Below are 14,172 nucleotides of genomic sequence, written 5' to 3'. Positions count from 1 at the left end.
AAATTAAATCAATAACATCAACATGAATCTGATTTTTATTCTTTAAATAAGGTCCACTATAATTTGAAATAGTCAAATGAAGCTAAAGTAATTACATGGATGAATCCACTAAAAGTATTATCCACCAATGTGATCTAAACATGGTTAAGTTTCACAACCAACTCAAATCACTATAAATAATTCAAAAAACATAAAAGCTCATTATTTCACACCACAAGTCCAACGGAGCTAATTAATTTCCTTAATATATTGACTGTTGGATCCCCAAACCTATGGGAACAAGAGCCCAACAAATTTATATAACCTCGTTGTGAAGCTTAGTGTTTGACAAAAGGAAAGGCTGAGGAAGATACCACCATCCCAGGGTTTCACGCTTGAATCATCCAGGGCCAAATCAACCAAGAGGTATTCAAAGTTTTGCATTATAAGCCCTTTTCTATTTTAGAAGAGGCCGATCAGGCCAATAATCCTTGCAATCTATCAAATTCAGTCAGGATACTGAGAAATTCAATTTGTATTTGGAGTATTTTATTTTTCAGTCTCAAACCGCATCATTGTTTTTTTCCGTGGAACCCTGAGCTGAAATCAAATTGTCCAGGTAACTCTTCTTGTTCATCATTATCTCTTTGTTTCTGTATTTATTTGAAAACCCTATTTACAGTTTCATGTTGGACATTACTATCTGATTTATGAAATTGATGTGGGTTTGAAGCTTCCAGTTCGGGTACTGAAAAGATCTGTATTTGAGACGCATATTTTTCTGTATTCACTGAGGAATTTATTGAAAACGGGGTTTTGAATTTGAGGGTTTCGATGAAATTGGACTTAGGCATGGGAATCATCTGTGTTTAATAACAGTTTTGGTTTAACCTCTGCGGAGCTTATTTAATATTAAGATTTTGAATTTGTAAAATTCCCGAAATTTCGGCTTAGTTTCGAAAGAATCTGTATTTGAGGGCCATTGTTTTGTCTAACGGTTTATCCACTCATGAATTTTGGGGTTTTGAATATAAGGGTTTGTTAAGTTTGTACTTGGGCGTCGCAGTCATCAGCTTTTCGGATGCTTTTTAGTTTAACCTCGCTAGAATTTATTCTAATTGAAGATTTTGAATTCGTAGAATTCTCAGAACTTTGGCTTAGCTAATGCACGAATCTGTGCTTGAGGGCCATGGTTTTGTGGAATTATTTATCAACTCTTGGAATTTTGGGGTTGAGTTTGAGGGTTTGATTCGTTTGGATTTGGACGTGGCAGTCATCTGCCTTTCACAAGCTTTTTATTGTCGACTGTATTTCAAAAGATTTTTGTTGCAACTTTTGTGGAGATCATTGAATTCTAAGATTATGAATTTTATTGAATGCCAGGAATCTGGGCCTGGTTTCATAGTTTTGGATTTGGCTAGTAAGGGGTGAGTGATTGTGATAAATTTAGACTTGGGTATGGTAGTCATCAGTGTTTCAGAAGTATTTAATAGTCATCTGCATTGCAAAAGCTTTTATTGTAGCCTTTGAGGAGATCGTTGAATTCGAAGATTATGAATTTTTATTGAATGTTAGAAGTCTGGGCTTGGTTTGATAGTTTTGGATTTGGGTAGACAGGGACCTGTGTTTGGGAGCCATTTTGGGTATGGATTTTCACTAATTATTGATTTTAGGATGCTATATTTGTGGGTTTAAGAAAGCTGGACTTGGGTTGTGCAGGAATCTTTACCATTTTGAGTATTTTTATCAAATTCAATGGGGGGAAGTGCTGAGAAATTGATGAATCAGATCATGGATCTGAAAATCACCTCCAAGTCCCTGCAGAGGCAGGCAAGAAAGTGTGAAAAGGAAGAGAAGGCTGAGAAGCTTAAGGTTAAGAAGGCCATAGAGAAAGGAAACATGGATGGAGCTCGGATATATGCAGAGAACTCCATCAGAAAACACAACGAACAATTGAACTACATGCGGTTGGCTTCCCGCTTGGATGCTGTGGTGTCAAGGCTTGATACCCAAGCAAAAATGATGACAATCAACAAATCCATGACATCAATTGTTAAGGCATTGGATAGTGCTCTTGCAACTGGTAATCTTCAAAAGATGTCTGAAACAATGGATCAATTTGAAGCACAGTTTGTGAATATGGAGGTTCAGTCTCAATTTGTTGAGAATGCTATGGCCGGTAGCACATCTCTGTCAACACCAGAGGATCAAGTCAACACTTTGATGCAGCAAGTGGCTGATGATTATGGGCTTGAGGTATCTGTTGGCCTACCTCAGGCCGCTGGGCATGCAATTCCTACCAAGCCGGAGAAAGTTGAAGAGGATGATCTGAGCAGGCGTCTTGCAGAGCTCAAATCCAGGGGCTGATCATTCCATTTTTCTAGCATTACTGTAAGAACTTTAACTTTTGGTAATTATGTCTTAAATGCCAAATGATGTTGAAAATACCCCCTCTTTGTGTTATGGTAACATAGAGCAGACATATATTTGTCTGTTAAGAACTGCTATTGTGGATAAATGCTTTTGTTTTTCTATAAGTAGTGGTAATGAATTTGGATTGCTTTGGAATTATCCGTCTCTGGCTTTGGAATTAAAAACATAAAAACGCTGTTTAGTAGTTTCAGATACTAGTTAGTCCTTTTTTGCTCTCTGGGTCTTGCACCAAAGTTACTATGTATCATTTTGTACATTAATCTCAATGCATCTTGTCTCTGATTTGGTGAGAAAAAAGTGATGTTTGATTTCTTTCCCTTCACTGGAAGATTAGTGTGAATTGGCAGGCAATATAATTTGTGATAATTGGAATGAATTATGGCCTTTTCTTGTATTTTATTAAATGTTTTCTATAGAAGTTGAGGAAGAATCAGAGAATTGCAATCTAAGAGGGTTTACCATTATTTTACTAGTCTGCAGTTTCCTTGTATTGTCTTGTGGACTGTAATTCTGGATATGGCTGTTGTTACAGTTTCTGTGGCGGTTAAATGCTATTCTAGAGCATTTATGGCAGCCTGTATATTTGTACATTTCTTAAGGTGTTTTTGAATTAAGATATATCGACCTAGATTTATGAGAAATTAAGAGGTTGGATTGGAAGAATTAAGATCTGATTTTCATTCATGTGTAGAAAGTGTGATTTAATGTTTTTAGAGACATTGACATATCATTATTCCACAAAGGCTTTCATAGTAAAACTAGGGAAACTATTACAAAACAGAGTATGAAAAAAAGCTGCTACCAGCAAGAGTCAGACAATTGCTAAACAGTTCAGACAATCCTATCTATAAACTACACAAATTTGGTGTTTATTAGAAATTTCTGTTGACATGCTTCATCTCTATTGTTTGAAAATTATTTCTTAGACTAAATTGTGAAACTATGAAAGAAGAATAGATGTTTCCCTCCTCCAACTAGACACAATTTTCAATCTGAGTCTTCCTCCTGTTACAGAGTGACCTCATTTCAGGAATCACTGTTTTCTATGCTATGTTTAGTTGAATCAGTAATGATTCCTTTCACAGTCATCTCAGGGTTCCTTTTCTCCTGTTTCTTCTATAGGGTGTCCTTAACCTCTTGAAACTTTCATCAAAGGGAAGGTTTTGGACCTTGGTCCCTTTGGCCCCCATTTTTCCTTGTATTGCAACTAGTAAGCATTTCTAAGGTGCCTATGAAAATTGCTTAGGTCTCAGATGCCAAAGGTGTGGGGTTCTCACATTTTCTAAGGTTTGCGGATCCCTCTGGAGGGTTCTTGTGATTGTTGTATTTTGATAGCTCTCTTGTCTTAGACAACACCAACTGGGCAGTGTTCAAAGCAAACAGCAGAAGTGGAACACATTTCCAACTCAGTGAGCTAAGGTATTGCAGTCCAAAGTTGCTGGTCATAGTCCTCAGCAGCCAGTGCCAGTAGCTCCTCTTATCAAGCAGACTGAACAAAGATCATTCTCCAGGATTCTCGTAGCCTCAACCCTGTGCTGAGTGAAACACCTCCCAAGAAGCCACGAGCAGAAACCTTCAGTTTGACAACCACCCCCTCCGGCATCCTAGGGTTCTCTCCCACTCACAGGTTGTGGCTGGAAATTCCTTTGCAGCTCCTCAAGTGTTTCAGGAGGGCTCTTTCTCAGCTGTCAGGCCTAAAATCATTGGGATCTCCATATCCAAACCCTGACATGGCTTCCAGCTTGTTTTATCTTTTCAATCAGAGGTGTTATCTGTAGACTTAAATAATATTGGTGTTTTGTTCTTAATCTTACAATTAGATATTCTACTAGATTTTTAAATTTTCCAATGGCTGACCATAAAAGTAGGGCAAAATGGGATATCTGTTGAAATCAACATCAAAGAGCTTTGAGAAGACCAAGGCCATGAGAGTGGAGATAGATGGATTCAGTTGTGCTGACTCTTGCCCCTTCCTTCTTCCTCCAGCAAATTTTGAAATTTGTTCCTTGTTAGAGAGATCCTGAGTTGAGGTAATGAAAAATATCTTAGATTATCTCAGATTCCAATCAGGAAACTGAAAAATTATCTGCCAAATTATCATCTGCACAGTGCATTTCTGAAGACATAGGTGGCATGAAATATGTGCAAGTAGCAAAAAACCTTATATTGATATCGATTTGGCCTTTTCAGAAGAAGAGACAGATCAAATCCTCGGAGGACTCAGGAGATGGAGAAATATCACTGTTTCTGGTTCTCTGAAATATCGAAAACAAAATAAAGAAGTAATTCTTCGGAAAGCATAAAGGCTAGAAAGCAAGAAAACATTGTAGCAAAAAGTTATACGCATCAATTTTGTTCTGGCATCGTGTATAATTCTTTAATAGATGAATACAAGTTTTTTCTACTTAAAGTTTTGAAGTTAAAATTTGCAATCAAATTAAACAGAAAAATATGTTCCATTGAGGAAATTGATTTTTGTGACCACATATTTGTTTGTGGATTAGAATATGCTAATTAGACACGAGTGGTATTTGTGCGCATTGATTTGAGCAAGTATCTGGCATGGATGTATTATCTGTTGTCAAAATTGATTCCAGGTTAGTCTTGCTTGGAGGTCTTTATAGCTCACATGGGTCTTTTGTATTTTGGTTCACATGGGTCTTTTGTATTTTGGTTCACATGGGTTTTTTCTTACATATTGTTGATGTACACTGGAATATATATTTCCCACAGGTCTTTCTTACTGATATTTATGTGTAGTATGGACTGGGCAGAGCATATTGATTATTCAGAACATTACATGTAAACTGGTTTTTCATATCATATAAAACCCATTATTTTTTTTTCCCTGTATATAAAGAAAGGTCTTTATAGTTTGAAGGAGAATAGAATGTAATAGAATAGAATAGAATCACCTAAAGCAAAAATGAGGAACAGAGGGAGTCAGTTGGACAGCACTTTTTCAAGAATGGGAGGGAAACTTGATACAGCATACTCTCTGGAGTTTTATTAATGCTTGGATTCAATGCATGCTTCTGTTGAAATTGTGTTTCGTTTATGCCCCAGCAGCTTATTATTTTGATCGTGCAGTTGACCCAGTAGATTCTGTTGAGTAAGCACCAGTTCCATATCCAGCAACAAATACAGAGGTAGCTTAATCACCAGTTGGATAACCAGAACCAGTTGACTCAGTAGATCCAGCCCTTTATGTATATGAAACAGAAGTAGAGCCTGTATATTCTGTTGCTTAAGCAGTAGAACCGCCATCAGTATATTATCTTGTTGATCCAGTCGATGATCCAGTCGGTGATCCAGTTTATCCATAAGCATCAAAGCCAGTATAAGTGACCATTTACCAGTAAGATGCAGCAAAGGTATAGGCAAGAGTAAGGGGAGAGACTGCATAAGAAGCAGAGGTGGGGGCAGTATATTATTCTGTGAATTGAGTTTCTACTAAGTCTTAACAAGCAGCACCCAAAGCAGTTCGAGAGCCATCAACCCTCTATGTTCCATATCCAATTGGATAACCCAGAGCCTGTTAATTAAGAACCATTTCCGGATCCAGAACCAGTGGATTGAGTTGCCTAAGCGCTTTCACACTAGTAGATCCCGCATAGGCATAAACAAAGGTTGCTAAAGCAGGCGAGGTAAGAGTTTCAACAGCATCAAAGCACGCATAAACAGGACCCACATCCTTAATAGTCTCCTGGGCCCTTCCTTATTTCTGAATTTCACCCTTCCTTGCCAATCATACATGCATTAGTTACCCCGTATACTGAACCACCAACCATTCATACCTTCTGAATCCATGAATCGACACTCCCCATGTACACCTACTCTCATGTCTTCCTGTTCAACACTAATAAACTACCTACTCTTTTTTCCCTCAATTGTGCTACATAGACCCAATTCAATAAAGGTTGTCTTTATTCCTTGAAGTTCTTGGTCAGATAGAGCGTTAGCCCTTACCTCCGAAGGGGCTTGCTTATGAGCTTGAAGTTCTTGGTCAAGTAGGCTAGATTCCCCGAAGGAGGCAGTACTCTCTTACCCCGAAGGGGGAAGGATATATGCTTACCCCCACCCTCGGGATTGATGAGTAGAGGCCTAAAGTGATTCCCCACGCCTAAAAGAAGTGATGCTCCCCCAACCATTCTTATCTTGAAAGACCTTCTCTTTACAACTCTCTTGACTAGGTAACCATTCTTACAGATATTGACTGTAGGTAAACCGTTCTTACCACTGATGCATCTCTTGCGGACCATGCCGTCCCTCTCTTCATGGTGGAATAAGGTATGGCAAGAATAAGAAAAAGAATAAGTCAGTCAGGGGTATGAGATCGATCAGCAAGACCGATTCATTCCATGATCACGGTACGAAAGGAGAGCTACTATCCCCATGTGTATATAAGTCCAGCCTCGAGGTGGGGTATAGTCCTCGCATGTATAATCATTCAGTAATGAGTAGGGAAAGATGTTCAAACCTCTGCTTGCGCATCCTTAGTCACAACCTATATTTACGTATTGGGTGGGGGGTCTACCTCGGTCGAGTCCCTCCGGGTCCTCATTTCGTTGGGTTCGAGGAATTCCACATCATCTGGGCACAGAAATGGATTCATTAAATGCCCACATAAGGTCATTGCTAGCCGGTCAGCCAATACCAGTAAGTAGTGTTTCATCGGCAGTCACATTGTCATAGGGTCTTGCCATACCATATATATATGTGTCACTTTTCCATTTCAATAAGCCTTACTTCTAAGAGCTCTAGCGAAGGAGGTATAATTTTTGTCTCCTTAGTTCCATGAGCTAAAGCGAAGAACTAATTCTAGCTCTATCCGTAGTTCCACACATGCTATTAGTATAGAAAACTTGCCTAGAATGAAATGAGATTTATCACTATTCCCCTGAGCTCTAGCGAATAAGCTTCTTGCTGTGTCCATTCTTGTCAAAAGAAAGAGAATATGCCTTAATTTGTAAGGTAAGAAGTAATAGCTTTAGAGACTGTAGTCTTTTTTAGTTTACTAGCAGTAGAGTAAGATCTTTCTTAAGCGAGTTCAAGCCTTAGTCTTCTAGACTTGCCCTACGAGATTCCGGTACTAGCACTAGATAAAGCCATAGTCTGTACAGTAAAGCCCTATGACTAGAGTGATAAAGCCATTCCTACTCCTATACTATAGAGACTATAGTTCAGTCCCACTTGCCTACGGTATGGACTAGCTTCTAAGTCTTAGTCCCTGGGTCTTAGTCCCATGCCTTAGGTAACTTGCCTTTTCCGTTCAAGTTTAGTCCGTAGAGAAAGAACTACTAGAAGTAAGTACTATTAGCTTCCTATCAGAACTACTAGAGTATGTAACTTATAGTATGATTTGCTCTAAGAACTACTAGCTCTACTTCCATACTAGCACTTGAGACTTAGAGAGAGTGTCATTTCCGTTGAAAAAGAAATAGAATAAGAAAAAGAACCTTATCAGAGCGTAAGCGAAGAAGCTATAAAGTGGTGTCCATAGTTGGTGGTGAGAGGAGAGAGTTTGACTACGATACCCAGCAGGGAGAGGCACAATAGGGGGCCAAAAAGGCAGGTCTTTATGGCAGGACTCTTTCCCCCCGCTAGTCAATACAGTAGGAGGTAGGTAATTAGGTAGAAGTGGTGTCCATAGTTGGTGGTGAGAGGAGAGAGTTTGACTACGATACCCAGCAGGAGAGGCACAATAGGGGGCCAAAAAGGCAGGTCTTTATGGCAGGACTCTTTCCCCCCGCTAGTCAATACAGTAGGAGGTAGGTAATTAGGTAGGTGTCGATGCCGGGCTCAATTCAGGTGTTGATGCCGCTAGTTGATCCGAGGAAGGAGCCAATTCTACGTCCTTACCATTTGAATATGTATCTGTGCCCTTTATGTGGAAATTGTTTGCTTCTTGTATTACCGCTCTGTACGAATTACATGATGCTGTGATGCCAGCTTCTCTGTTTTATATTGATTCGTTAGATGAAAATGGATAATGCCTCGAATACAATACAGTACAGAATTTACTAAAAGGTTGGTCCGTAGCTTGTTTTGGGCAACTAGGCCTTACATGTAAGAATCATTCGTATTTGGGTTCACTCTAGTAAGTATCAGTACGAAAGACTTGCACTTGCACTCCATGCCTTCACGAAAATTTCTATCAGTCACGAGAATACTCTTGTTTATAAATCCTTCTTATATCCATACATAACGAAAGATTTGACATCCGTCTTTGCATTTTTTCGGTCATTTGACTGATAGACTAATGTCGGTTGTATATTTATTATTATTTATGAAAAACTTTATAGTAAACTTTGCAAAATGTTCCATCACTTCTTGACGTTGTTCGTACTAGCTAGAGTAGATGTATTGTTAGATGTAGTTTTGATGGATTGCAAGGGTATGCACTAAACTAACAAAATATTATAAACGATGATTTTATATACGGTCGTTTCCTTTATTACGTTTTAATTTTCATTATATATATATATATATATAATGTATTTTCAATTTATTTCAGTGTGGCTGATTAAAAAAAATGCAATAAAATTACATACTTTGATAAATAATCATTTATACGATTTATTGATTTAATGTGTGTGCATTGATAATCAATTAAAATAACTTCTAACAAACAATACATCCATTGTAGCTATTACCAAAAACATAAAAAAGTTCGGTGTTCGGTGCAGAATTATTATAAATTATAATGAGTAGAATTATTATAAATATAATGAGTATAGATATTGAAAACATGAAAATACTATCAGCTACCTAGCTAAACTAAGCTTCTCTTTTTTACTTTATTTTGAACCTTTTGCCAACCCAAACTCTTATTGCCATTTCTTCTCATCTTGACTTTGGGACCCCTTCTTTATCTGATTTTGAACGCTCAAATGTATGTGTTCGTTTTGTTCCAACCGGACTACTGCTAGTTTCCTCATGCTGCATTTCTGGAGCTTGGATCGCTGCTAACTCACTGCCTTTATCGGCTTGACTTTTGGATTGATTCTACTTCCTTTCATCCTCTTCTCCTCCTTTTTTTTTTACTTGTGGACATCTATTCTGCAAATGCTTTGTTTGGAGACAAATACGTCACCAGAAAGTTGTATTTTCAAAATCTAACAAGTGAGTCCACTTAAAATATTTATGAACTAGATGAATGCGATATGGTAGACTTTTACTAAAGTCTACTTCCATACATATCCCGGCAAAGGCAAAAGATACCTTTTTACGCTCTTTCTTGATCTATCTTTAGAGACCTTCCCATTTTGTTTCTGATACCTTCTAAAACTTGGTGAGGCCAGAATGGGAAAGGGAGATTGTGAAGTCTTAGTTCTTGTCTCTATCTTTCTTTTTGCATTTTTCCAAGTCAAAGAATGATGACGATTGCATATTTATTATGATTTATGAAATACTTTATAGTAAACTTTGCAAAATGTTCCATCACTATCACTTCTTGACGCTGTTGGTACTGGCTACCGTGGATGTATTGTTAGATGTAGTTTTGATGGATTGCAAGGGGTATGCGCTAAACTAACAAAATATTATAAACAATTGTTTTATAAACGATTGTTTCCTTTATTACGTTTTAATTTGTATTTTTGTCACATTCAGGGAATTTTCATTTTACATATTTTTAATATATATATAGATAACAAATGTATTTTCAATTTTATCTTACATATTTTTAATATATATATAGATAACAAATGTATTTTCAATTTATTTCAGTGTGGCTCATAAAAAATACAATAAAATTATCTTACATATTTTTAATATAGATATGATGATGATGATGATGATGGTTAACGTCCACTGAGACCAAATAATGATCTATCGGACCTAAAAAGACAAATTATTTATTTTGATTTAAGATTTTATTCCTATGCTCAAAAAGCTTGGAGAGAAGCCTCCCGAGTTCACTATAATTTTGGCATTGTAAAAGGCTAGGAAGGTCAGTATTGTAACAAAGGTTGTGAAATTGAGATCTAATGTGGTTGTATGCAGGACACTCTAAGAGGAAGTGGTTTTCATCCTCGATGCTTCTATTCTCACAAATATGGCAGATCCTTTCCATCCATGGCATTTTAGGAACTGCCGAGCGGCCAGTTTCACCATGGAGCTCATGAGAATTCGTTCTAATCTTTGCTATATTAATTTTCTTCTTTGAGCTAGTTAGAATAGAGAGATACGTTTGATCTTCAAGGGTGGGGTTGATGACCTTCTTATAATAACTTAATTTTCTTTTAGACGCTAAATCTTTCTCGCACCACAATTTTTCTTTGAACTTAGAAGTAACAATATCTTTAATGTTATTTATGTTTTGCAAAGCATCATTCTCATTGATCTCCCAATAGTTTAGCCAGGCTCTTGTGTCCTTATGCCATCCTCCGTTAAGCCTTAGGTGGTTTTGGCTAGAATTTAAAGCTAGCTTAGGAAGTCTATGATTGTCTATGTTATTGAGCTTGTGCTTGTACAACAGAAACTTGAGCATAGCTAGGCTCTCAATAGGAGAAAGACCTGCTTTTATAAGGAGAATAGGATAGGGTGTATTACTTTTAATTTTCAGGTTATAAGTTATAAAACGCTTTTGGATTTGCTCAATCTTCCTCCATGATTCTCTGGAGATGCTGCAGCCCCAAACTTCACAGCCATATAAGATAACAGGAGTGACTAAAGTTTCAAAGAAGAACTTCTTTTTATCCCACATTACGAGGTTTGCTGTTTTACAATTATTTTCAAGACCAAATAAGCTTTCCATCCCCCATTGATCCTTTTCTCAATGCTATGGTTCCAGTTGAGCTTGTGATGGATATCAATTCCTAGGTACTTGTAAGAATACACTTCCTCCAAGTTATTATTGTCATACATAAAATTAGCGCAAGTGTCTTTCTTGGATTTGATAATCATAACTTTTGTTTTGTCTGTGTTAACAGTCATACCCATGGTAGAGCAGAAATCCTTAAGAAGCTTGAGTTGCTTATTAAGATCAGAAGGGCACCTTGCCAAAAGAACAATATCGTCAGCATAGAGAAGAAGGATAATGACTATCCCAGCTAAGATTGTGCCACCACATCCTGCTTCTTCTAAATAACCTTCGAGCTTATCGATGTAAATGCCAAATAGAGTAGGGGAGAGGGGGCAACCTTGTTTAACTCCGATGTTACACTTAATATCTTTTGACCACCCCTCATTGTTCTTTAGCTTGGCAACTACATTCTCGTATAGCCTTATAGCAGCAGCTCTTAACTCAAGAGGAACCTTTAGCGCTTCTAACCTATTCCAAATGTTGTATCTAGGAACCGTATCGAAAGCCTTTCTAAAGTCTACAAAGCAGCAAAATAAATTGGATTTATCATTACGACATTCCTCCGCAATGATCCTTAGCGTAACAAGGTGGTCTGTTGTTGAGTGATGCCTTCTGAAACCTGCTTGGCCTTTAGCCCGCTTACCTTCACTTTCAAGCCATATGCTTAACTTTTTTTCCAGAATACTACCATATAATTTGGCTAAGAGAGGGTTGATCATAATTGTCCGATAATTAGAGGGGTTATTTGTATCTCCACTTTTAAAAATAGGGATAACAAATGTATAGATAACAAATGTATTTTCAATTTATTTCAGTGTGGCTCATAAAAAACACAATAAAATTATGCACTTTGATAAATCAACATAAAAAATATTATAAAATTACACTCTTTGATAAATCATCATTTCTACGATTTATTAAAATTACACACTTTGATAAATCATCATTTATACGATTTATTGATTTAATGTGTGTGCCTTGATAATTAATCAAAATAACTTCTAACAATACATCCATTGTAACTATTACCAAAAACATAAAAAATAATAGAAATATTTTAGAAACTTTGGTGCAGAATTATTATAAATTATAATGAGTATAGATATTGAAAACATGAAAATACTATAAACAAAGAAAGAAAGAATAATAAATAAGATGCATTTTTCCATGTACTTTGTGTAAGTATACAAATTGGATATGAGATTTCCTAACTGTTTTTTCTGAAGAAAAAACTTGTAATTTTATTAAATAAACCAAATTACATTTTGCATGTGCTTAACGTATGTATAGTATTAGTTGCTTGCACTGAAAAAGTGCACAAGATACTCAAACCAAAATTACAGTTACTTAACCAAACTAAGCGTCTCTTTTTCACTTTTCCTCTTTTGAACCTTTTGCCCACCCAAACTCTTTATTGCCATTTCTTCTCATCTGGAATTTGAGACCACTTCTTTATCTAATTTTGAACTCTCAAATGTATGTGTTCGTTTTGTTCCAACCGCTCCTTGACTATTACTAGTTTCCTTACGTTGCGTTTCTGGAGCTTGGATCACTGCTAACTCATTGCCTTTATAGGCTTGTCTTTCGGATTCATTCTACTTCTTTTCATTGCCCTATGTTTGGGAAAGTTGTTGATTATGTTCTTCCTCTGTTCGATGAATCTTGTCCATTTCTTAGCCTTCATCACTTGTAAGAGGTAGATCTAAAAACTGCCACCCTTTTGAGTTTGGGGTCTTTTATTTGTCCTTTTTTTTTTACTTGTGGACATGTATTTTGCAAATGCTTTGTTTGGGGACAAATGTGTCACTAGAAAGCTGTATTTTCAAAATCTAACAATCAAGTCCACTTAAAATATTTATCAACCAGATGAATGTGATATGGCAGACTTTTACTAAGATCTATCTCCATACATATCCTGACAAAGGTAAAAAATGCCTTTTTACACTTTCTTGATCTATCTTTATAAACCTACCCATTGTGTTTCTGATACCTTCTAAAACTTGGTGATCCCAGAATGGGAGAGGGAGGTTGTGAAGTCTCACTCATACTGACATTTTTGTAACCACCATTGTTGTAGCATCAAATTCTGGAAACCATGGGGTTACAAAGAGGTTTGCCCTTCTCCAAAACCATGGTCCCTTTTTTAAAACAAAATCCAGATCTTCTTGATTGTCAAACTGTAACATAAAAATCTCTTTTGAGCATAGGTAAATATCACATTTATTTGTCCAATTTGAGAAGATCCACTGATGTAGATCTTCGGACTTGGGCCAAAAACCATTAAATCTGCAAATAAGAGTTTTGACTTGGAGGACTATTAAAAGACCACTTAGTTCAGATAAATTTATTGACAAATTTGGTGCTTTTTCCATCTGTTCAATGAGGTAAGGACTTGTGGCTGATATATTTGGGGACTGTCCTTTTGATGTAGCAACTTTCCCTTTGATGGCATCCTTGACAAATCGAACCCTTTGGCTTTTTGACAGATGACACTGATCCAAATGGATTACTTAGTCCTTGAACAACTCCCTGCAACCTCAAATTTATCATAATTGTAGAGTTAGGATCAATGCCATAGTCTTTCAATTGAATGGCATCTTGTAACGATTTTTCTTCATAAATCGTGTTTTGTAGTCTTGCCGGAATATCCAGGTGACACTGGGCCTTCTCTTTTAGATATTGCTCTAGATCCAATGACCGAATCCCTAACATGATCAATTTTCCTTGTGGAGTTTTTACAAAAAATTGATAACTCTCCTCCTGATCTAAATTTGCATCTTGAAAACCATACCTCTGTGCAAAAAAAGTGTGTTCCAGATTGAAACTTGAGCCAGATTTGGAGCAAAAAACCTTGGTTTGTATCATCATATGACTTTGTAGTGTAATAACCCGGTTACCCAGCTTCAAAAACGTAAATAATAAACACCGCATGCCTTTCTTCTCTATAACAC

The 14,172-nt window shown here is 36.9% G+C and overlaps 1 protein-coding gene across 2 annotated transcripts; it reads left to right on the top strand.

Annotated features, from left to right (window-relative positions):
* Nucleotides 1–224: 224 nt before the first annotated feature.
* On the top strand, nt 225–2,552 carry LOC149224941 (ESCRT-related protein CHMP1B-like). Of its 2 annotated transcripts, XM_089386348.1 has the most exons (3): nt 227–405; nt 540–598; nt 1,699–2,552. In XM_089386348.1, the coding sequence occupies exon 3, from the start codon at nt 1,735–1,737 to the stop codon at nt 2,344–2,346; it is 612 nt and encodes a 203-aa protein (XP_089242474.1). In that variant the 5' UTR covers nt 227–405; nt 540–598; nt 1,699–1,734; the 3' UTR covers nt 2,347–2,552. The 2 variants fall into 2 exon arrangements, with proteins under 2 accessions (XP_089242475.1, XP_089242474.1); XM_089386349.1 differs by lacking the exon at nt 540–598 and having other exon boundaries at nt 225–405.
* Nucleotides 2,553–14,172: the final 11,620 nt, after the last annotated feature.

The sequence above is a fragment of the Pinus tabuliformis genome, chromosome Q (assembly GCF_031772625.1).
Source record: "Pinus tabuliformis cultivar Carrire ecotype Pingquan chromosome Q, CPIR1, whole genome shotgun sequence".
NCBI lineage: Eukaryota > Viridiplantae > Streptophyta > Pinopsida > Pinales > Pinaceae > Pinus > Pinus tabuliformis.
This window is presented reverse-complemented; position numbering and strand designations above follow the sequence as displayed.